The 25,149-nt window shown below is 44.2% G+C and overlaps 1 protein-coding gene across 1 annotated transcript in view; it reads left to right on the forward strand.

The window, feature by feature from the left end:
• The first annotated feature begins 6,084 nt into the window (after window positions 1-6,084).
• Window positions 6,085-25,149, forward strand: part of rbpjb (recombination signal binding protein for immunoglobulin kappa J region b) — a 52,220-nt gene continuing 33,155 nt past the window's right edge. Inside the window, exon 1 of the mRNA XM_071908113.2 lies at window positions 6,085-6,167. Coding sequence (XP_071764214.1) covers window positions 6,148-6,167 — 20 coding nt within the window. The 5' untranslated portion in view covers window positions 6,085-6,147. The remainder of the gene's footprint in view (window positions 6,168-25,149) is intronic.

A 25,149-nucleotide genomic window follows, 5' to 3' on the forward strand; every position in this document is an offset into this window, starting at 1 on the left:
GGTTCCATTGTTATGACATTTTTGACCCTGTTCCTGATTATTCTCTTATGGTTTTGAATTCTGGAGTTTTCTACTAGCCTCTTTTTGCTGGGACAAAACCTCTCCGAAAATATTGGATCTGGGCCTAGCCGACCGCGATACCGAATCTAGAGGCTCAGAAGATGATGTTTCAACCACATCCTGACAACAAACAAAATAACTTGTGTTGAGGTTAGAGAATTCCTACAGCCTATACTCCGTATGGCTACCATAAATCATCCTTTGGATCCGTGCGCGTTCAAAAAGGGTCAAGAGATTTTGTTTAGGGCTGCGCAGATCTTATGGGCTGCATGCATCGACTCAGATTTTCCGAGGTGGAACATAGATGTCACTCACAGTAAAAGGCATCGAGTGAAGCAGTCCAGAAGTGAAAGCGACTGGCTGCATCACAGCTGAGTCACCATTGCGCCGATGGAGTGCAAAGTACAGAGACAGCATGCAAAGACAAATCAACACAGATTTCCTCTTTGTACGCTTTGAGCTGCTTGGCTGCGTTGTATCTCTCTCACTTGTCTGATGCTATTAGACCTGTGAGATGTTTCAGACATATAAAAGGAATGGTGACATTTACAGGATTCAAAAATTAGGATTTTCTGATACGTGATGGGAACAAATGATGAAAAGATATATTTGCTTTCTTTGGATTTGGATTTTGGCAGTATTTTCTTAAACCTTCAATCATCCATGGAAGGTGTTCTGTGTATGTGTGCGTTTCTTTTGTCAACACCCTGCTTCATATTCACACAGCTACACACATTCAGGCTTGTGTGCTGCTCTGCACAACCTCAGTCGTCTGCTGCTGGCCACTGAACAGCCACACCAGAGCAACAGGGGCTTGTTTATGTACCTTGCTTAAGGGGATCTCAGCGGTAGTTGTTGAGGGATGGGAGAGCGTCACTAGTTCATTTTCCCCAACCGCATTTTCCCAGCCGTTCTGAGAATCTGAACCAGCAAACTTCAAATCACAAGCCTGCTTGGCTATTCTGTTAGGAAACCTCCAGATTTTTCAAAGAACATCTAAATGATCAATCTTTACTCTAGCTTCATCAGAACATTGTAGTAGCAGGGACAAAACTATGATTCGGGAGTAAATCTGTACATCTATCTATACATATATCTATATATCTGTGCATATATCTATATATATCTATATATCTGTACATCTATACTAATAAAGAGTAAGAATGTTGATCTACTGTAGGATCCCACTCCCCATCATCATAGAAAAATGGATGTAAAGTACACATACAAGTAAAATAAGAGGTTAGTTTTCTCACTGTATGCATATCCCATCACATAATATATCCCATTCTTGTCTTAACATGGACTCCAATTTTAGAAATGTGGGGACTGGGCATCAACTAGTAAAATCTTATCATTTAATGTGGTGGATATACAGAAAGTCAAAGGTTATGGTTTAAGATTAGCTTCATTTAAACCAAATTCCACTGACCTACTACCACTCACTGACAATGCTCCATTTTTCTCAAATAGGGAACAGTTTACAAGCATGAGGCTGTTTGTATATTTTCCATAACACAACGCATCAGGCATATTTTCAGAGCTCATGATCAGCTCTGCTTTTTTAATCAAAGAACAAAACCCCGAGGCAAGCGCTGAACTGAAAGGTAGTGGTGAGAGACGGAGCCAAGTCAGCCCAGACCACACTCATATAACTTTTTATGAAACAGTTTCCCTCGAGTGAAAATGAGAACACAGTCTGCCACACACACACACACACACACACACACACACACACACACAACCCTTACAGCAGGATGATTCGAAAATGGCCTTGGTTGCAAAGCTGACATGATCCCACCTTGGGTAATAGAGGAAACTTGTTGGGTTTTGGGGGTTTTTGTATCTATTCTGGACTTGTTGCTTCTGCTGATAAGCATCGCGCTAATGGATTTATGGGTCCTTGTGATTGTGTCATGGTTATGAAAGCTCATAACCCAGACCCATTCCAACAATGTGAAAGGCTGTAAAAATACATATGAGGGATAGCGTGGATTGATTTCATCTTCTTTATCATGAAGTGGTTGTGTTATCAGTCGTCAGATTGACTGGGCAGACTATAAAGGCTCTCATTAAGGCCATAAACCGCCAACAAGGTAGACTAGGTGTCTGCAGTGCCACTGAGGTATAAGTCAGTCATATCATATTGCTTATTTTCATATGTCATATACAGGCTGCGCCACGTCCCCAAATAGCGTGCCTGTGCAGTTCTCACCCCCGCAAGAGTTTGGCAGCGTGAACTCGAAGTGAACCATGCGGGTCCAGGAAAGGGGAAACGTCTCTTTCCTCACACCTCCGATTCCCCTCTCTTTCAAAAGAGAGCGCTTGCAAAACAGGCGCTCAGTTCCCCCGACGGTCTGCAAACTTATCACCCTGTCATTCTTTTTTTGACACGGCAGCCGGGGCTCCGTGATGTCTTTGGGACCTAATTGCAGTGACAGTCATGTGATAAAAGAGAGGAGCCTTTGAACGGAGGGCGAGAGGGGAGTGCGGGGTCTTTTGAAGCGAGAGGGCGCGCCCCTCCCAGACCGATCGTCCCTCCCATTTGTCAAACTGTCTGCCCTCTTCCACCCCTGGGTTTTCCCGTGCGGCCCGGAGAGCAAGACAGATGGACATAACGGATGGACAGACAGGGACGCCCTTCCCTCTGCTGTGAACTCAGACTCACACCAGCCAGACTTGATAAATATGTGACTCTTGGTCTTGTGATGTTCACTGAGGGAATACGATATTATCAAGTGGCTCTGATTGCTGCTCGGCTGGAGAAGTTGAGTTTGTTTACCCGGGGAAATGTATGTGCGGGTGGCATGAGGCGCCAAACGCCGACTTCCTGCCTGTATCTGTCTGGCAGCCTGCCGATCCTGTGTGTCCCTGTCTATCTGTCTGTGTGTCTGTGTGTCTGTCTAAATGTCTGTACACCAGTCTAACATTTGACCCAGTGTCTCTCGGCCCACCTTTCTCTGTCTGCTGCTGCCTCTCACTCTGACTGTGCCTTCGGTGCGTCTGCTCATTTCAGGAAGTTTCACAACCCTCTCGCTGCATCAAATGAGTCTGTTTCAAAGAGCTGCTAATCAGGAAACTGCAACTGCACTTCCTTAATTGGCTTGCTTTCCCTCTCATTCCGTTTTCAGCCCTCAAATCTGCAGATAAAAATAATTTGGCTTTTTTTTTTTTTTTTTTGATAAGTGCTAGTAGTGGCTCGGCTAAGCTGGATAAGCTGGATGTGAAAATTTTCTGGAGCAACGAACAAAACACTTCCACTCTTTGTTAATTTCACTATTTCAGCTTAGAAAGAAAAGACTTATGACTTTACTGTCAATCTGCTCAACACCAATCACCAAGCTGCTTCATTCAGTGATACCCAAACCCTTTTATATTCCAGTGCTGGTGTCAAATGATAAACAATACATTAGACAAACTGACGATCATATAATAACAAGAATGTGTGCCAGCTATTACAAATCCATATTGAGATAACACAAAGTGGGATGATCTGCTGGTGAGTGGCGTTTACACTGGGGATGAGGGCTTGCTCTCTTTCTCTCTCTCTCTATCGCGCGCTCTCTTTCTCTTGGGCAATGAGCTTAAGCAGTCAAGTGAGTGGATTTATAGACCTGAGGCTCGTGGCTTAGTCATGATTGCTTGAATTGGCGGCCTACCTTTTCTTTATTGAGCTCCAGAGATGGTCCCTCTCCATTAAAAATAATCGTTTTACGCCTTATGAGAGAAAGGGGCACGAAGGCGCGGGGAAAGAGTGAGACGAGTGCAGGAGCTGCTTACTCACCCAAGTACCCATTGAGTTGAATAAAACTGGTTTATTTGGAAAATGTAATCTTCTTCATCACATTTGAGTACTTTCTGTGCTGCCCATGAGCACATTCTTGAAAACACTTGGAAAAAATCACACACATTTGCAAAAGCAAGGGGAAGAAAGAGACATGAAAATTACAAGAAGAGCCTCAAGGAAGCCTTAAATCATGTGTATGAGCGCCCATAAAAACATGTTATGAGTTTTACAACAGCCGAAGAGGTCAAAGTTCAGATCCAGTTGTTGTTAAACTTCTAATACGCCTCCCCTAAATTTAAAAGTTAACATGTCCTCAAAGCAGGGCTTCTCCTCCTTTTCTCCCTCGCTCCTTTTTTCTCTGAAAAGTACTTGCACTTGTGTAGTCTTTTTTACTGTGTTCAGCTGTAAAACATTTGAGGAAACTTTACGCTTCCCCATTCAACTCTGAGTGTAACTGGAGGTTCTCCGCTGACTATAAAAAAGAGAGGGAACGGAAAAATGGTTTAGGGCAGGATGAGGTCCTCGTCTCTGTGTCTTCATAGTGTGGGCCGCGGGCCAGGCACACTCTCATGCAAAACCTCACCCCTGCTACTCTCTTCTCTCTCCTTTTCTTCCTCTTTCTTTCTGGCAGAGCAGTGACGTTCTATAAAAATGAATTATGCCTCTGAAAAATATGAAATGTGTAGATTTATATAGTGTGCACTGGGGGAAATCACATCTGCTACATTATACAAAGAAGTGTTTGGTGTTGATTCAGACCTGCAGTTGCAGGAAGGTTGAGAGTTCATCTGTTATGGATGAAAGTGGGTAAAAAATCTATTCAAATATGATTTCCGTTATTTGGACTGCTTGAGCTGCACTTGATTCATATTGAAAGAAACATAACCAGTCAGGCACATCACTTGCAAGATATGATAAAACAATCTTGTAGTTTCAAATATTCGAAAACATTTTAACATTGTTGCAGATCTGGCAATCAACCAACTATTGATTTTGTATTTTTTTTTTTTCTCTTTTTGCTTCAGCCAACTACCATTTTTTCCCCCCTTGCATAAGTCTCTCTCACACACACATAAACAAACACACACACAATTTCTATGGGCAGAGAGTCTTGACTGGCCATCAGTGTGGTCTCGAGAGCCTTCACTTTTTCTTTGAAGTTGCTAAAAACTCCTATTAGATGTGATTGTGAGGTGAACAAAGAGGCCAAACACATTCAAATGAAGGCTGGAGAGACAACAAGACACAGGGGATTGAGACCTACATGAAGGTTTACAGCTTTCTGACCCCTCCCAGGTACACAAGAAAGACTGCATGTGTGGGATGGGGGATGACAGTGTAAATAACAACATAACCTTTTTGAATACACTTCGGCTTAGGGTCCACAGAGAGAGAGAGAGAGAGAGAGAGAGAGAGCAATGGCGACAGAAAGAAAAAAGCTCATAGCCTATGTCTCGTTCCCAAGTATGATAATTCTAAATAATAGCCTCCCTTGTACTTTGACTGAGGTTTGGGCTGTGAGGAGGGTGGTCATGGGACTCCCCAATGTGATGGCAATGCACTAATCTGCCTTGTATGGTTCATTCACATGTGTTCACACCATTGTTTCCACATTCTAAACAGGAACTGCAATGCTACCCAAGGGAATTGTAAATTTGGTGTGCAGAAATCCTCCATTAATTCCTCCTATAAACTCAACTCAGCGTGTCCTCGCAGTCCCGTCGCCTCTAATTCTTGTTGTCTATATGCTATTGGGAATGATAATAAAATAAGGCGATTTTTTTTGTTGCGGAAATTATATCCAGCTGTCTGAACTGAGTGTTTCAGACACTCCGTGAGCAGACACAATGCATACGACAAAGTCTGTGTGAGCCTGGGAAAACTGAGGCTTTCCTCGCCACTAGCGTTGTTTGCCAAACCGATCGGTGCTGTAATTTATTACCCGGTAAACACGTGGGAATAGTATTTCAGCACCACAAGATAAACAACTACTCCGCTACACGCATATCTCGCGATAAGGGGCGCTCCCTCTGTACTCGTCTATTGTGAGAGTTTTCCAAGCCTCGCGCGATCTTCGAAGTTTCCCACGCCTGTTGTTGTGGCGTCTGCCCTTTTCGCTCACTCTCTCTCTCTTGCTACCCGCCGCCTCCCCTTTTTTTTCTGTCTTCCTCACCCACCCCCTTTCTCTCTTTCTCCCTCGTCCCTGTACCTCCAGTCTGCTTCTGTTGTCTCGGCGGATTGTTGGGCTGGGAGAGAAAGGATATCGCGAGTATTGGAGTTTTGGTGAGAGTTTGTGGAAGATGGCGCCTGTTGTGACAGGGTGAGTCTGAGATTCGGGGCTGGTGGTGGGGAGCGGAGTTGAGGAGAATGCAAGTTATTGGCATGAAATAGGCTGTTATTAGTCCATGTGCAGTAGCATGGACACAGTGGGTGTTTGGTTATTGGTTTAGTCACCAGAAGTCGTTTCTTTATTTGAATGTATTTGCGTACGAGTGTTTTTCTTTCACCAGTTAACGTTACTTGACTGAACTGACTGTTGCTGCAAAGCAGTGCGGTGTTTTGTGAGCTAGCCCCAGCTAAGCAATACTTCACCCTCGGTGGTCTTTTCCAGACAACGGCGAGCCGTTAGCTAGCAAGCTAGCCAGCGAGCTAAATACAACCAGTGTGGCATAGGTCGGAAAACAAACTAATATTAATGTGCCCTCATTCTTTTTGCCACTGGCTTTACAGTGAAATAGACATTTTATCCCCAGTCTTGCATTTGTTTTCTTAACATGTTCATTATTTAGCCAGACAGCACGTTATGAATTTGATTCACGACTTAACAGCTAGCTGTCCGATAATGGACGTTAGCTAGCGATATGTGACTGAAACACGTTGCGGCTTTGTCAGCAAGGCATCGGTTTTTTCAGTGTTTTAAAATGTTGACTGCATTTGTTGACGCCATGCGACAGTTTTGACGCTACTCACAGTGCTTACGTTACATGTTTAAGCTTAGAGCCATCAATTTCAATCAGCAGTCATTGTCCGTGGTTATCGTGTACTTTTTATGACTAGTTGCCTAAGCGGACGATAGTGATAGAAAATAGTGTTTACTAAACAGCGATGTGCTTCTTCTGCTCGTTGAGTAAATAATACAAAACCGATCCCAACGTTGGTTACCGTTTGATGCGGAGTGCATCTAAGGACACAATTCACCGTTAGCTTTATAGCCAAACACCCACAACCATGTGTGCTTGTGATCAATTGAATCTTCACTGAAAAACATCCAGGTACAAATCCTAGAATCAGCCTGAGCCATTGGTGTAGTTTCACAATTACGGTTCTTGTCGAATGAGTGTGAAATTTGCTGCTCCGAAGAACTTGAATATGTCTTCCCTGTCTGGGCACTTCTTAGATAACTAGCTGCTTGACTAAATACCAACTCCTGAAATGCGTTTTATGGAAGTCGGTTTCATATTAAAAGTTTTATAATCTCAGTTGAAGAGAGATAGTAGAATACTGTTTCCCATGCTTAGTTCATGTTCATAATTCTGTGTCAGCCAAGGCTTTTAATGGGAAATTGATTATTTTCAAACTGTACATAGACTTGACGGTTGGAGAATGTCTTGGATACCTTTTTTTGTGAACCAGAAATGTGCTGCTTTGTTTTATTGTACATGGAGTGTATCAGTAATGTAATCATATTTTTTATAAAATGTATATTGCCTGGATCCAGTGCTGTGTTGGACTGAGCTGAGGCTTATTTAAGGGTTGCCTTTACTACTAAGATCAGTCTGTGGAGTAAACCCTATCTGATTAAAATGATTTGCCTGAACATTAGCCAAGCACAAGCCTTTTTTTGTACTGTCGAGGCAATAATCCCCACAGACAGCTCAGTGGGTGACAGACATTTGCTGGGCTTGTTGGAGGAGGTGTGTGTGTATGTGTGTGTGTGTGTAGTGGTAGGAGAAGGGGGGTCGGGGGTGGCTGTGCATGTTCATTTGGGGCTTTCCAGCAGACCTGAACTGATTTCAGTTGAGAGAGGGGGGGGCGGAGGCAGAGGGAGGGAGCAGGCAAGAGGGCAGGCGGGTCAGGTCTGGGTGGCTGGCCACCTGTCCAGATGATATCTCCAGATTCGTGTGTATGTGTGTGTGTTTTGCTGGGCGTGTGTGTGTGTGTGTGTGTTTTTCTGCGAGCGGGGTGGAGGGAGTGGGGGTCAGTGTTTGAGAGGAAGATGGGGGTGGGTGCGTGCTTGGGCGAGAGAGGTTTAACAGAAAATTAAAGTGCCATAAGGGGTCTTTTCTAGCTTGTGGCAGACCGTGATCACAGCAACGGTTGGAGGCTACAGAGAGTCTGACCACAGCCCGTTGCCCCCACACACCCTCTGAATGGGTCTGGGTTTACACAGGGAGGGGCTCCAAAACCATGGGCATGTTATGGTATTGTGGCCCTCTTGCAACAGCATTGATAGTTTATTATGTAGAGACTTTGAATGCCTTTGAATTGGAAGCTGTAGCCTATTAGTCACTTGCATTAAAAAGTGCATTTACTCTAATTTTAGAATTCTCATTTTAGAGTTTCGCTGTAGGCCATGTTTTTGTCCGCGTTGCTTCATACATACATTTTATCATTTCTTTTTACCCTATTCAGCTTTAATATGGATGGGCTGGCTGGCAAACTATTTTACATCAACAATAAAGAATCAAGTGTGTGCTTTCTATCTCTGAACGCCATCTTCACTTGTTGGATACTGGATGTGCAGGGCTGCAAATAACAATTATTGATTAATCTGTTGATTATTTCATCAGTTACTCTGAACGACTAATTTAAAATGAAAAAAACTTTTGCTTTTACTTTTTAACTACTTCTAGCTATATACAGTATATTGCATTTTAGTGTATGACCATCCCAACTACTGTAGCACACCTGCAATAGCCGAAGAGTTGGTTTCTAAGACTGACTAGGAAACACAAGGCAGGATTTACACTCTACAGCTAGCGGGCCAACCTCGTTTGAATAACACTTGGCGAACTGCTGCGTTGTCAAGCGCGTCAGCTTACGTGAGCAGGATTTTTTTCTTTTTAGGTATTTGTGCACATTAGTTAGTACTGTAGTGTAGCCACGTTGCACAGTGAACAGCACACCACATGAGTGAATGAGCAAAATTGATAGCCTACATACTCAATATAACGGACGACACCGAAATTGTTGCAGTCCTGGGTGTGTATGTGATACCAACAAAACGTGTGCAGTCAAGCCCCCTATTGCTTGTCTGCACTACACAAATCTATCTCTCCAAATATAGCCTGGTCTTATCCAGAACGTCGCAGAACGCCACAATAAGATAAAGCAGCAAATATCTCTGAACACAGACGTGAATGTAGGGGGGAAAAAAACAAATAAGAAAAAAAACATAGTGTTGCTTTAATTTTTTTTTCTCTCCTCCGTCTGCCAGAGAAAGTGAGTGTGATAGCTGAAAGAGCAGCACTGTTCACCTGGGATGATAAAAGCATGAATCACTTATTTCAACACAGTGCTGCCTCTGCTTTGCCCCTGGGGGACGGGATTCCATTTAGCTCTCCCCTCTCTCCCTCCACCCCTCCGCCCCAAAAAAAAAAAAAATGAACGGTGGAGTCTGTCGGGCCAAAAGGCAAGCCTCTCTTTGCTGGTGTAATGATACCACTGAGCCTGTCTTTGAGAGACAAGCCGTGCGTGCTTGTATTTGTTAGCACGGACGTACAAGCGTGTGGGTTTTGCTTTGGGGCTGTGTTGACGGTGTTCAAGTGAGTGCGCGTGTATGCGGAAGAGAGTGTGAGTCTTTTTTTTTTTTTTTTTAATATCCAGACACAAGAGTGAATATGTGTGTGTGTGTGTATGTATGTGTGTGCGCGTGCATCCATTCCCTGGGGTCCTCTCCTCTTCCCCGCTCCCCTTTTATGAAAGGAGAGGTTCAGAGAGAGGAGCAGATGTCGAAGCGCTGACCTTTATGATGGCGGAGGCTAGGGCTAGAGTTAAAAGAGATGCCGATTTCACCACCACCCTCCACCCCTCCTATGTCCACCCACTTACACACACACACACATCACAGACACAGATCCTCCTCTACCTGAGCAGCAGCATTGATGGATAGGTTAACGATGGAGGCGATACAAGCTGGTAAAAACCTGATCTGTGTGTCACCTCAGGATCCCTTAGTCTCCATAGCTGCCCCATATCCAGCCAGGAGCTGTGAAAATCTTCAAAGGTGTGTGTGGGTGGGAGGAGGAGGGGTTCTTTTTTTTTTTTTTGGAAGCGAGGGGGGTGTACAGACGTCACAGGCAAAGCACCAAAGCAAGTGTGCCACCGCCAGACATCTTTAGGGGATTTATTCACATGCATACAGTAGCCTATTGTATTGGAAGTTCATGCGTATCCATTACTTCACATGATTGAAATATCCCCCGAAGCCTATAGTTTCATTCAGGGTTCAGATTCAACTTGTTTGGTCGAGTGGTGATGTGCCTCTTAATAAAGTACCACACGCCCTAGTCGACTCAGTGTCTTGTTCTCTTTCATTCTCTAGTTTCCCCATTCAGTCTGTCTCTCTTGTCCCTCCATTCTCTCTCTCTCTCCGTCTCTCTCTCTCTCTCTGGGGAACAGCCACAGGAGAAACCCAGGGGGATAGAAATGCACATTTTTGAGTAATTTGACTTGGCTCACTTCCAGCCTGGCACTCCTCATTCTTGGTCCTCAGCCACATGCTGGAGTGTGTGCGAACCAGAGTATATGAGTGTGTGTGTGTGTGTGTGTGTGTGTGTGAACAGAAGAGGGTGTCTGTCATTGTGAATTAGCCCCACCATGGTATATCTCCATACTTGGACTCCCCTCCTGCTTTTTCGGAGCAAGTGGCTCCCTGTATCGATCATGTATTTGATTAACCTTTTTCATGTGGGTGCGCGGATGGAGAGGGGGCTCGCATTTCCTAATTCCCCAAAGCCCGGGGCCTGATAAGGGGGTTAGATTCCTTATGCAAGAGCCGTGGCGAGAGGGCATTTATTTACTTGTGCAAGGCTAGGAATGCATTAGGCTGAGCTCATACTTTTATCTCTGGGGCTCCCAAAACCTTGCTGCTATTTGCTCGGGGAGGACAAGACGGAACATTCTGATGTAAATCTAAAGCCAGTGTGGTTTTGAAAACAGCCCCAGCGTCATGTTTGATAGAGGCCCAAGTCCTCATGGTGTTGTTGTTGGCATTGGCTCCGCTGCTCGGCTAAGGCAGGCGAGCGGACGGGAGAGACAGAAAGCTAACACGAGGCAGGGGAGACAGCGGTGGAAGTAGGCTATCTTCTCCGCTGACTCTTGTTTTGGAGCGGCCCATTCTCTTTTCTCGCACTCTCTCTCCTCTTCCAAGAGAATTTCCTCAGCCCTGCGCTTGCCCTTCCCTGCCCCTGTTCCTTTGCTGTTAGGAACGATTACAACATTGCCAAGGGAATGGTGGTTTCTACCGTGTCAGCATTTTTTGCCCCCGCCGCACCCCCACAGTCAGGATGTTTCATTCAGAAAACATGAACTGATTCCCCTCCTTCTGACTCTTGTTTGCTTTCATTCAGCTTCTTCAGCGAGCAAACCCAGTTCCTATGTTGGAGCAACTGCAAACGAGAGGAAAAAATTAGATTGAATGCTGTTGACTCTTTTGAGTGTTTTTCCTTCTCTCCTTTCCACTTTTTGTTTTTCTGCATGAAGAGCATGGTGGTTGTTGTTTTTATTTTTCCCCCAGGGGTGAGAGGGGGATTTGTTTTTGGAAGTCGTCTTTTTAATAGGAGGGGAACGAGTCATGCCAAGGCCTCTTTATAAGACTAGAATATGCTGCTCTAAGCTACCGGGAGAATTCGCCAGAGAGACCGGCTTAGAGAGAGAAGCTTTATTTTCTGATGCTATTGGCTCAGATAATTGCCTCGTTATTCCCGACTGTGGTTGTCAGAGCTTACAAGCATTGTCAAGTGTCTTGCTGTTGTCAGAATGCTCTATTATCCTGCAACCACGCTAGGCCTGTTCTTCCATTCAGAGGATGGTTACTAAAATACACAGGATCTCCCGTATTGGGAAAGCCCCTGATAACCACACCTCCCAGGGCCATAAGCAACTGCCACTATTGCCGCATTAGATAAGCAGGGAGTGGCAAAGCAGTAAGCCAGCCCATAGTTCCAACCTTTTTTGAAAGAGATGTTGCTATAGCCTTGGGACGACTAGTGGCACCATACAAAGGCTCTGCTGACAATCTCAGAACAGAATGTCTCTCACTCCCCTCTCTGAAGGTAAAAGCTAAATGGGTCATGATTCTGATGAAAGCATAGCTGTGTTGTTGATTAACCCATACAGGCCTTTGTATTGACATTTTTTGTTGAGGCTGTGTCTTATTGGCTCTGCCAGATCTTTGTTTATCTCATTGAGGCTAATTTAAGCATAGCAGTGCACGGATCCTACGCAGATTCCCTTGCTTTTGCTCTGTGTAGGGCCTTATTAAATCCATTTTATTTTCTCTCAAATTCTGTCTCATGTTTGTTGTTTGTCTTTTCTTGAAATTAATAATCCTTCTTGTGGAAAAGAAATGTTTTACTATTCCTGTAACAATATCCCCAATACCTCACAATTCATGGCTTTCAGTGTGTGTCAGTTTTCAAACCCATATTCCAAAATTCAGCCCATGATTTCGGCAAGCCAGCCTCCAGGGACACCGCTGCTGGCGTTTGCCCAGGCAGGTGATGGCAGCCCGGAGAGACTAACAGCCTGCTTCCCCCCCTGGCAGAGGCAGAGGTTCAGAAAGAGATAGGAGGGCTCAAGAAGGAGTTATCAAGAGTGTCAGGAAAATATTGAAGGAAAAAGAAGTGAGCAGGAGGGGTGGGTGGGTATTCCAGGAAAGGCACACCGTTATCTACCAGACGTTTCTTTGCATTGTCTTGTTGTTTTACTAAGGCTGCCAGAGAGCTTTTCTGAAGAATCCGCCTGGTGGCATTCCTGTGGCTGTTGACATCAGGAGGTTTTGGCTTGTGCCTAGAATCACAATGAAGTAATAGACATGTGTGTCAGTTTGTGGAACATTCTATTGATTGCGGTGGAGGAAACAATGCTTTTTCTCGAGGAGAGGGTTGTTCATGTTGTGGTTGATCATCTCACACTTGTGGCTGCGTTTTGGTGTTCTCTACCGTTGCCATCGTTCTGGAAGCACTGTTGAAGAATGCAAGTGAGGTTTCACATGAGCTCATGGAAGGAAACTGACTTTTATCCAACGGCCACAGTGACTAGTTCATCCTTAACATCATCAGCAAAGTTTCACTGTTTTACCAGCCAACTAGATTATTAGAATAGGTGTTCATTCCCCACCCTGCACAAAATCACGAACAATTGATACATTCCACTTTATTCTATTGTATGGCAAATTCGTTTGAATAATTTGTTCCTCTGCTCTTTGTTTCAAGACAATTCAGAGCGTGTGTGGGTGAGATTTGGGAAACCATCTCTTGTCAGGGGGTCCTCCCTTTTGACTTGTAGTTAATAATGACGAGAGTAGACAGTATGGAAGAGACAGTGGGTTTTGAAGAGGAACAAGTAGCAGGAACAAATCCCCCCCCCCTCCTCCCCCCTCCGGTCATGACAACAACATTGAAACCAGACAGCAGGCTTGAGGTGACAAACTCATTGCCAAGCGGCATATACACACACATATGTACACCACAGCCTCTGCAGTTGGGTTGCTGAGGATCTCACAACATGTGGGCTAAAGGTCACTGAGGTTTCTCATAATGTCTGTCTCTCTCTCTCTCTGTCTCTCTCTTTCTCTGTCTCTCTCTCTCTCTGTCTCTCTCTCTCGTCTTTCTCTGCCAGGAATTCTATTTTTTGTCTCGTTGCAGTGCAGTCAGTCCTTAGGGTGGTTTGAGGCGAGGGCAGGGCAAGGCAGTGGTTAGTCGGACTGAACTGATAGATGGCCAGAGAGAGAGACTCCGCTTACTTATGGCCAATTACATTTGAAGTTAATGCATTTAGCCGAGGCTGTTATCCAGACTGTCTTTAGGCCAGTGTCCACCAGACGCGTTTTTGATCCGGTTTTTAGATGTGCGTATGTTGGAGTTGACACAAAGCTATTTTATTCCGTGTATGTTGCTGTGCCCACCGGGTGCGGGCGCCGTGTGGGAGCCATAAGGGCAGCATTTGTCTGTTTTTCCCAGACTGCTTGCGTCTGTTAAGCACGGATACACACCATTTTGACTTGCGGATATATCTGTACACAATAAAGACACAGAAAATCAACACATTATATGATCTCTTCATTCATTGTGCCAAAATGTCCGTTTTCCGATTGAAACCAATGACAGCCTTTTTTCCTGAAGTTGCTCTGTAGCCTAGTTTGTTGTCTGCCTCGTCAGCTCTGTGTCTATAAATGAATATAATGTGACCTCTTTATTGTGCCAAGAGTTCAGTCTCCTGATTGAAGCCACTGACTAGAATGGAAAAAAATGAGGGGGGGAAAACCAATTAAAATATTTTAAATAAACATATTGTCCAGTTGATGCATGGCTCACCCATAACTGACGCAAACAAACGAAGTCTGGCTGTCGCTGCTCTGCTGCATCCACACTGTAAACGCTGCTACAAACGTTTCCCTTAACATTGAATGAGTAGGTAGGGATTGCTGTGTCTTGCTGGAGAATACTTTTATAAGACACACAGGTGTTAATGGACACACTGGCTGTTTTGGGGATTGAGCCTGTGTCCTTTTAGTAAAGGGACCATCTGTAGCTACGGGGCCACCCCACTGCCCATCTTCCAAGAGTCAAAGGAATGACAGGTACACCTTGACAGTTCTGATTTTAGTTTTTCGGTTTCTTTGCCAGGCGCTGGTCACATTATGATGGAAACTTTCTACTTCAGCAACCCTACGAACCGTCTGGTAGCATTGCTGGTATTCCCCATCAAAACCAACGGGTGCAAGCTGTCAAGCACCTTGTAGTGGTTGTGGTTTCAGTGAGCAATGCTGACATGTGATGTTAGTTTTTTTTCTTGGTTAATTAAAGCAACAACACAGGAACTTTTCCCCACAATGTGACCAGTGCTCGACCAAGATGAATGAGACATTCGGTAGGAAGGCAACAGGGTGGCAGGGTGAGGAGGTTAGACCGTCTTTCAACCAAAAGGCCTGGGTTCAAGCCCTGTGATGGCAAGCATCCTTCCTGTTCAAGTGTGCTCAAGCGAGAGACTGAAACCCTACCAGCTCCAGGGCTGCTGCTCTGTAGCAGACGCTGCACTCTGACGTGAATCGAAAAGAGAATTCCCCCCACGAGAATCAAGAGTATCATCGAAAAAGTTCAACATGGAAAGGTGTTTCTTAACTTGACTATGATTTACGTGTATATATTTTGACCGTCACTAGTGATCAGTGTGACCTGCATAGGATTCAGGTGTCAGAGTGGTCTAGTGGTTAGATAGACTGTTGCGTAATCAGAACTAGAGCTGAACAATTAATCAGGGGAAAAAAACGAAATCACAATATGAACTTCTGCAAATTCAAAATCACAGAGGCTGCAATTAATTGCTTAAGAGAGAGGGGCGTCCAAAATGGATTTCCGAACAAGGTACTTTAGAGCTCTGGGTAACTTTGGCCCATGAATCAAGTACAATATTGGGAAAACCTTTCATCATACTCAAACTCAGTAAATCCTGCACACTGTCATCTCAACAAAATAACTTTTCTTTAAAAAATGTTAAAATTCTAAAAAAATGTATGACAAGAAAAACTTGTCAATATCTTTCAGCCCTATTACAGAGACTGTTTCGTAATAGGACGGCCATCAGCAGCCCTCCTTGAGTAAGACACTGAACTGCTACCTGCTCACTTATTACAAGTTCCTCTAGATAAGAGCATCAGCTACAGTATCAGTAGATGGACAATGTAAAGTATAAAGCTGGCAGGCTTTTGGACTGTGTTGGTGCGGTCAGTCCTGACTCCCCACGTTCTGTCCCTCTAGGTTCCCTTTCCTTCCAACAATGAGTCATCAGCTCAGCAGAGAGCGAGGAGGAGGAGGGAGCGGGGATGGGTGGTTCATTGAGGGTTCATGGCTCCCTTGCCTCGTCCCCTCTCTTTGCCTGACAGCTTCCCCCGAGCACATGACCCGTCTCAACCCTAAACTCCAGCCAGTCTTTGTGGGTCTTTGGCTATGGTTACACTTGTCACTTCAGTGCGATTTTTAAGATCTGATCATAAAGGCCTAATTTTATGAGATCACATTGCCATGCGTGTGCGCTTGGCCCGAAAATGTCCGTTACGCGTCTCCTGCGGCTGTAATTACTTAAATCAGAGTCTGCATGACTTTTTCCTGTTTTTCATCTCCATCCCTTTACATTGCTCATATGAGTGAGCAGACTTACAATGAGTGAGCTGTTAGGGACTCTTTTTCAAGAGGTTGGTCTTTTCCACCAGAAACCTTGCCAGGTACTCAACCATTTTTTGGTCTGATTTTTATCATAAAACTGTAAACATTATTGTGGTTGGATTGTGCCCAGATTACGTACACTTCCAATCACAATGCAAACTTGCCATTTCCAAGTCTGGTTTTGAAGGTCCAATGGTTTTTTTATGTGCATACATTTCTCCAGCTGCATCCTAGTGGGATTGGATGATAAAAGTAATACTGAAATCATGCTTGTTCATAGAGCCATAGTCTTTTATCAGAGAGAATATGCAAGAGGGGAGCAGTCATTCTTCTGAATCCAAAGATGTATTTAGGGCAAAAAAACAAAAATTCACCAGCCACAATATTAAAGACTTTTAGAAGAGAATAGGACCTCAAAAAATGGGTGGTTGCTGGTGGAGTAGACAAACTAAATGGCCACAGCCAAATTTAACCAGCATTTGGCTGAAACCAGGCTGTTGGGTTTTTGTGGATGTAGCTGGTATCTTAGTGAAGTGGTTCCCTTGCTGTCTCTCTCCATAACCTGCCTAAGGTGTGATAAAGCATTGCTTCATAGCCCTTGAGTCTTCCGGGGTTTCCAGCATCACATCTGTCTGAATAGAGAACAGTGGGCCCAAAAATCACCCCGAACCCCTTAAAATGCACCCAGATCAAACTTGTACAGCGAGCAGTTTCATTTCATTTTTTTTTGGACTCATAAGCTGGAGCATGAGGTCTATCAGACAGGGGTGAAGTGATTTAATCTGGTGCACTGTAGTACCAACTACGTTCTCTATTGAATTTTTGAAATTGAGGCAATTCACTTCAATTTTAACCTCTCTGTAGATCCGCTGTGACGCATCAGAAGTGTCGGAGTAACCCAATTTAGGACTCATGTTATCTGAAGACTGAATGGAGCCAGGTGGCAGGCAAGTCAGAGAACACACACAGAATCAGAGCTGTGGGATTCACAGAGGAGACTCCACAAAAGATGGAACAAGCATCAAGGGGATGTGTGTGTGTGTGTGTTTGTGTGTGTGTACATTGTCACACAGAGATTTCAGGCTGGCTACACTATAGGGAGGCATTGGAATATCATTGCTTTGTATCAAATTTTTGGACATGATACTATAGGTGCGCATGAGTAATGCAGTATGCATTTGCTCAGTATGTTCCAGCCTGTGTGCCAGATTACACTGACTCATTAATGTGTACAGTTACTGTGCAAGTGAGTGTGCGTCTAAATGTCTAATTGGTTGAGTGCCAGGCCAAGACGAGTTTAAAAAGTCTGTCCAGAGAGCTCCATATGGAGCATTGATGTTGGAGAGTGCGGTCAAAAGGGAGAGAGATGGAGGGAAAGAAAGAGGAGGGAGGGAGGGAGAGAGAGAGAGAGAGCGAGAGAACGAGGAAGCCTTTTCTTTGGCTTTTCTGCCTCTGTCATTAAGCTCTCCCATGTCAAAGACAGATGGAGCTGGTGCCCAGTACGCGTGTGTGTGTCTGTGCATGTACGCATGCACTTGCAAGCCCAGACTGATGTGACCCACCCAACTCTACCAGACTACACACACACACACACACACACACACACACAGTGCTGAGCAGCCCTGCCCTTGATTCTGCCCCCAGCGGGGCGTCTCGGGGCAGCTACCAGACCTCTGCCATCTGCAGTCAGTCAGCTCAGCGGGTAAGACAGCTCATCAGCAGTCAGTTAACTTAGTCAAGATGAGGAGTGAGTTCCCTTTGTTGTTTTGCTTTCCTGCCCATGCGTGTATCCTCTCATGCAAGAGTTGGGGAAACATTACCCCCCCCCCCCCCCTTTTTTTTTTTTTCTGACATTGGTCTGTGTGCTGTTGTATTTGCTATTTGGTGGACACTTTTATCCAAAGTGCCTTTCAGTCCCACAAGTGCAAACAATTTTAGCATCAGAGGTCCCAGTGGAAATCAAACCCCTAACCCTTGCAGTGTTAGTGTTATATAAGGGAGGTAATATTCCAGTTAATCTTTGGCAACTTTCTCTCGTAATTTTCCATTTTGGGAATCTTAAAACAGATGGAAAAACTTGTATATTAATTCAAATGTGCTTCTCTACAACTGTCCATATTCTCTCTCACTTGATACCAGGGCAGGCGTGTCAAACAAATACTGAGCAGCCTGGCATTTCTCTCCCCAATTGCATCTTGCGTTGACCAGGTGGAGGGGGATGAGGCACTCTTGCCTGATGTCTTGAGGCTTTTCACTGATTTGCAGGATAAAATCAGTGGTACATTGCCATCATTTCTATTGCTCAAAGCAGAGGAGTTATGGATTTCATTCAGAAAAAACATGGCTTTTGCATCCAACCAGTTCATGCTGGGAAGGTACATAGACTGTCTAGTGAAGAGAGAACCTCAGCCTATAGTATAACAGTCTTGGCATGCCACCCTCATATTGATGAGGGGACGGTGCTCAGATGTTTGGCCAAATTCACAACCAAGGATGGCATGTGAAATATGGGAATGCTCCCAGCAACGCCACAACATCAACCTGGTGAAAGAGACTGTGTGCTTCTGAAGACTTGTTCCCCCATTTGCTGCTGCTATTCTTCATATCCCGCCATCATAGAGCAGCAGACTCACAAATGCAAGGGTGGAGAAATTGGTTGCAATACTCTAATCTTAAACTGTTTGAGCCAGTGAAGATAGATGCAATACAAGTGACTCAGAAGATGTAGCCTACTCATCCGGATGTTTCCTCATCAGAAGATGGTAACTAGAAAGAAAGCTGGCCAACACATTTTTTTTTTTATGTTACTTATTTTATTAACCTGTAGGAGGGGAGAAAGCTGGGATTCTTTGCCTCCTTTGAAATGATTTTCTTTTAAAATATGACACTAGTGGCTTTTGTTATAAAAAAAATAAATAAGTTGATACGCTACCTTAAAATGGAATCATGTCTATTGGGTTTCTCCTTTTTAAAATATTTTTTGTCCTGAACACTATGAGATCTCAAAAGTGTCTCATAGTGAAATACGGGCATACAGACAGTGAATTAAAGAAAAAATTTTAAATATCCAAAATAAATGAACAGTATAAATTCCCAGAATTTCCACAGATTCCTAAATTTACCTCAAAAATTCCAAAGTCGCCTCAAAATTCCCCCCAGTACCCAAAGTTGCCAGAACTTAACCAACTCTAGTTATACTCTATCCATTTAGCTATAGAGGATCACAAGGCTTTCAGTTTTCGGACAGAAAATTCCTATTCATTTCTTATCGGAGATTACGGTTTTCTTGCTTTTTGTGTTTCTGATCACATCTTCCTTCATTGTATCCCTCTATTCTCCCTCTCATGTCGCTCCCAAAGTGGCCCTGCTCTCTTTTCTTCCATCTTGCCCTTCTCTCTCTCCTTAACTGATCCTCCTTTTGTTTCTTAACATCCCTATCCCTCTCTCTCCCTCGTGGATGGTTGTGGACGTTCCACAGGGACGTTGCCAACAGGCAGGATTGTGGGAATATTTGTTCTGACTCTGCCCTCGCCGCTCCTAGCTGGCTGCTGTGATTGTTGGCTCGCAGGGTGGCACATGCCAGGCACCGAGCACAGAGAGAGCGAGCAGAGGGCAGCGTCTGACTCGAGACACTTCTCTCGGTTGTCGTGGTTTCTGTGTGTCCCCTATTCCCCTATATCCCTCTTTCTCTCTCGCCTCCACCCCCCTCTCTGCCACACTTGTCCAGGGTTGCCTGAGGATACGGGTTTAGTGCCCAAACTTGGCCGCACACTCACACACGTAGACAGGTTTTTCTCAATGATTGAATACGTGCCTGAAAGACGTGTGCGTAATACCCGCACTGCAGGCCACACACAGACTGGCACAGCGCTGTTAAGGAAGTTGGTGTGTGTTTAAGGAAAGGCTGATGTTTATGCATGGTGTGTGAGTTGCGTAGCCAGCGTAACAGTGTGTGTGTGTGGGTTTTGTGACATCAGGATGCAGGTATTTCTCAATAGGCTGCCAGGGTTGATGTAGCCAGCGGGCTCAAATTTCAAAATTTCTCTCACTTCGCCTTGGGTCCCCTTATCCATCCACCCTTCCCACAACACACACACACACACACACACACACACTTGCTTGGCTAGACAAATTACCACTCGTTTCACTCTCTCCTCCCTTGATAGTGTTGAATAAACATGCCACACACTGATAACTTTACAAGGAGCATAGTGACCTAATCCTAGGCTTTCCTCATCTTCCATATAGTGTTGATTTATGGCAGGGCCTCTCAAATTTAGGCCTGCGGGCATAAGCTGGTCCTCTTCAAAATTCTTTTGGCCTTTCAACAGGTTCCAGTAAATGATATTGGAGAGAGTGATTTGTCTTTTTTGATCCGGTTTAATTAGCTGTATTTGAGGGATGATATTGAGATGACTTGATAATTACAAGGCATATTACCAAACTCCATAATAACAAAAGCTAATACCTAGGCCTACTTGTTAGGTTTCTAAATGTCAAGCCAATGTCCAATTTTATTATTATTAATGTTTTTTTGGCCCCAAGGCTTACCGCCCGCGTTACATTTTGTAACGTGTTAAGTTTGGGCACGCCTGATTTAAGCATTAGCGTTTGATGTTAACAACCTGCAATGGTACAACTGTAAGTATAACTGCTCAACAGATGCATGAATAGGGGAGTTAATGAAAATGCTGCTAACAGGAAGTTTTTCTGCAGTAACTCGGCATATAAGCGCCTCCTATTCAGCTTTGATCAGAGCAGGCTTCATATATTTGGTGTCACTGAGAGGGCCGGTGGCTGTGGAGGCCAGTGTGAGCTGTGAGGGAGCACGGTGTTGATAATGAGGTGTACAGCCACTCAGAAGAGTTGTGATATCTGCTATCAGCCCTCAGGCAGGGAAACCAGACACCTTTTATAGGCCTAATCCCTTATCCCACCCCTCTTCTGTCCCTCACTCTGGTGTTTTCGTGTGCTGTCCTGGGGCCCTTACCTACGTACGTGTGTGTGTGTGTGTGTGTGTGTGTGTGTGTGTGTGTGTGTGTGTGTGTGTGTGTTTAAATGCAAACTCGGACACACAGTCAGGCTACATAGTCACAGAGGGCCTCCATCGCAGTGTAGTTGACCTACCCTGATGTGTAACTGTGACAAACATGCGAAAAAGCAGGATTTAATTAGTTTCTAGATTGAAGCTTCCTCTGAACAAATCCATCACCCTTTTCATACCAAGACGTGAACTTGAACTAAATTGTACTGCATAGTGCTGGCCCAGTTAATTTCTGCTCACATCGATCATGGAGAATACATGTTGAACATCCGCATGCATCAAAACTTTTAAATATTCCGTTTTTAAGCTCCTTCCTCTGTAAAGTGCCAATACACTTGATAAATGCTATTGAAACTGAAATAAACATGAAACTAACAGTTAAATGAAATGTCCAGCTCGCTTCCTCTTTTGAGAGAGAGGAAAAAGAAAGAGAATAGTTAGAAAGAGTGGAAAAGGGCTTGCCTCAGCACTCTGCTTTTGTTAAAGTCAGACCCATCTTTGTATGGTAATACAATCTGATTCAGGCCACACACACACACACACACACACACACACGGTTGTGCGCGCACACACTGCTGCCAGTTCACCCTAGAGGTCCCACCCTGACCCTTGACCTTGAGCACATGAATAATGGCTTCTGAACCCATGTGTGTGTTGTGTTTTGTTCCTGTGGGGAGAGCTAGGTCTACAAGGGATAGTGTGTGTGTGTGTGTGTGTGTGTGTGTGTGTGTGTGTGTGTCTAAAATATAGAGGAAAACATCACATAAAAGTGCTTAACCAAAGACAAGTCGCCTACGAACCTTTATAAAGCACTCTAGTTTTGATTTTAATTTTGTGCTTTCAAAATGTTGTAAGTACGTGTAACTTTTTGTTCAGATGTCAGATCTGTAAACCGCACTCCTCGGAGCTAAATTTCTTCCTCTTGGTTGCTGGTTGGGGCGGAGGTGGCGAAGAGGTTCAGTCATCGTTTTTGAGTACAGCTTGCTCAGGATGGGGCACTTGGTCACTGCTGTTTAGGAGACAGTTTGGGATTTTGCTCTTAAGTTTTGATTCGTCACTTCATGTACGCATTGAGGATTTGCCAGTGACCGTACGTGATACCAGAATTTAATTTGGGCAATCAGGTCTGATTTACAGCGTCTCATTATTGGGGAGGGATGCTCTTCTCAATTGGAGCCCCACTTTTACTTTTACAAAAATGTTTGCATCATGCAGCTTGTAACTTTTTGATTTCATGCATCAACAAGGAAACTCCAATAATTCCACATAATTAAGCTATTATTTGTGTTCATACTATTCATAATGCCATGTTAATACCATAATGAGTTTTGTAGTACAATAGCTTAGACGTGTGCCATTGTGGCTTAATGGTTAGAGAGACTGTCCCGTAACTGAGAGGTTGCAGATTCGATCCTCAGAACAGGCAGTGTGTCCATTAACACCCATGTATCATTTAGCAAGAAACAAAACACCTAACCGATCACTCACTGCAAGTCACTCCCGATAAGAGTGTTAGCTAAATGCCTAAATGTAAACGTAGCCTGAGGTTCTGATTAATGAGGTTCTACTGTTCTCCACCTCACCATTTAAAAACAGTCATTCTTTAATCCTTGTATCCACAGTTGTCACTCAGGCACCCTGGCATGGATAAATTGTAGACGTACAAAACTCAAGTTTGCATTGTTTGATTTATTAGAGAGGAATGAGACACATGCCTGAGCGAAAGAGCAATAGAGCAAAACCTGTGCGCATGCCGGAGTGAGTGCATGTGTGTTTTCGAGTGTGTGGAGTCTGGCACACACAGTGCTGAGGACATGTCGGAGTGTGTATTTTGGTCTCTACTGAACCCTCAGTCGTTGATGTGTGTTTTTTCCTCAGCGCTATTTGGACTGTCAGTCACAGCTGTCAAACACATCCTAGAATGAACGGCAGTCTGGGTTCACACTCTCAATCAACCCCCCATCATGTGTGTGTGTGTGTGCCGATGTGTGTTGGTGTGTCAGCATATGGAGGTGGGTGGTCGATGCACTATTCATAGCAACTGACATCCCTATCCGTCACCAATACCTCATATGTCATGGTACCTGTCAAGGAACGATGCCATACCTTCCCTGACTGTTCCTCTCTAGCTTTCCACAACTCTTTGCACCATGGCCACAGCAGATGTGTACATGTATTGGCCTATGCTCTATGACAGAAGTTCATTTATTTATCCTAATTGACCAATGAGAAACCATGTGTCAGCTACACTCAATGTATGTTCACTGTTTTTTTTCCCCTGTTCTTTCTGAAATTTTTCACATTTTGCAGCAACAGACGCATGGACTGATATTACATGTTTGCAGCATTATAAATACAACTTAACTTTATTTCACAGCAAATGCATGCGGGATAACCACTTTTGGTGACAAAATGAAAGCAGTTTTGCATACTATTTTCCAAACATTTCGCAAACATGGCAACTTGCATAGCTTAGATGGCTTTTGGTGCCACACAAGTGCAAAAACACTACAAACTGAAAAGGAAAATCTTACTGTCATACCCAAACATTGATCTGATAGAATCCACTAGCCTGCTTGACCATTATCGTAAAGTTGTCATATTGCTCACTCATTATTAACATACATTGTAATGAGCACTGGCCAAAATCTTCAAATCCAGTCAAACATTAAAGCCTGAAGTACAGATTTGAAATTGAAAATGTGTATGAATCCCGCTAGACCGAAGATTATAAGCTTGTACCCACATCTCACTGCATGAACTCCCTTCTGATTTCTAGAGAAGTGGATGTGTGCATCTTGCTGTCCAGTGACAGTTCTGGTTTGGATTTGACACATAGTTCTTGCTAAGGGATGCACACTGAGTGTGTATGTGTGTGTGTGTGTTCTGTGAAAGAGGCCTGGGGGGGAGATTTAGTGCAGAGTCTCACATGGTGTGTTAGAGTGGTATCTGCTGTTGGTTTGAGGTGTTGGGTTTTAATGAGCTACCACCAAAATATGCCCTGTCACCCTCTGGCTGCTGTTGTGTTCAGCCTCTGAGAAATTGAAGTGTCAGTCTGGCTAAGCTGCATCTGTGTGTGTGTGTGTGTGTGTGTGTGTGTGTGTGTGCGTGTGCGTGTGTGTGTGTGTGCGTGTGCGTGTGCGTGTGCGCGTACTAGGGCTGCAAAAATATACTGAACGTATATCGTATATCGGGAATTGGGTTTCCAGATATATCAAAGGGGGGGGGGGGAGTGACTGACACCAAAACCTGACGTTTACCACCAATGTTTTAGATCGTCTGAAATGTTTCTCTTATTAAGCTCCATTGTAGCTGCGCTGGAAATATCTCAACCTGATGTCATGTTGTCTGCGTTGGCCAGTTATTTGTGGGAATAAGAAATATTCACCACCAAACCACAAAATGGACCCGGGAATGCAAGGTATATTGCCAATAGCTGTTTTTTTAACAGTGTTTTAGAATGGATTTCTCCTTTAGGGAAGTTAATCCCTTTGTCATCGTTGCTAAACCAACTTCTTAGAAGTTCTGAAGAAGATCTTCAAAAGTGCTCTATCACTGTTCAGACCTTGCACTGAATAAGGTTCAGACTAAACCGTGTGTGTGTGTTGGGGGCCCGTTCAACCAGCAGTTAAGTATATGTGCACATTTTGTTTCATAAGAAGCATTTGTGTTGTCATACATAGAATAAATATCAACTTGGGACAGGAACTTTTTTCTGCGATAACGTTATCTCATTCATAACTCCAGGTGTGAAGAGCTTGCTCTGAAGTGACCTGCCTGGTTACATAAAGGTTAAATAACAATTTTGATAAGTGTTAAGTGTTAGGTCAACTGTAGAGGTGCACCGATACCAATTTTTTAGATCTGATACG

Source organism: Centroberyx gerrardi, chromosome 23, assembly GCF_048128805.1.
Source record: "Centroberyx gerrardi isolate f3 chromosome 23, fCenGer3.hap1.cur.20231027, whole genome shotgun sequence".
NCBI lineage: Eukaryota > Metazoa > Chordata > Actinopteri > Beryciformes > Berycidae > Centroberyx > Centroberyx gerrardi.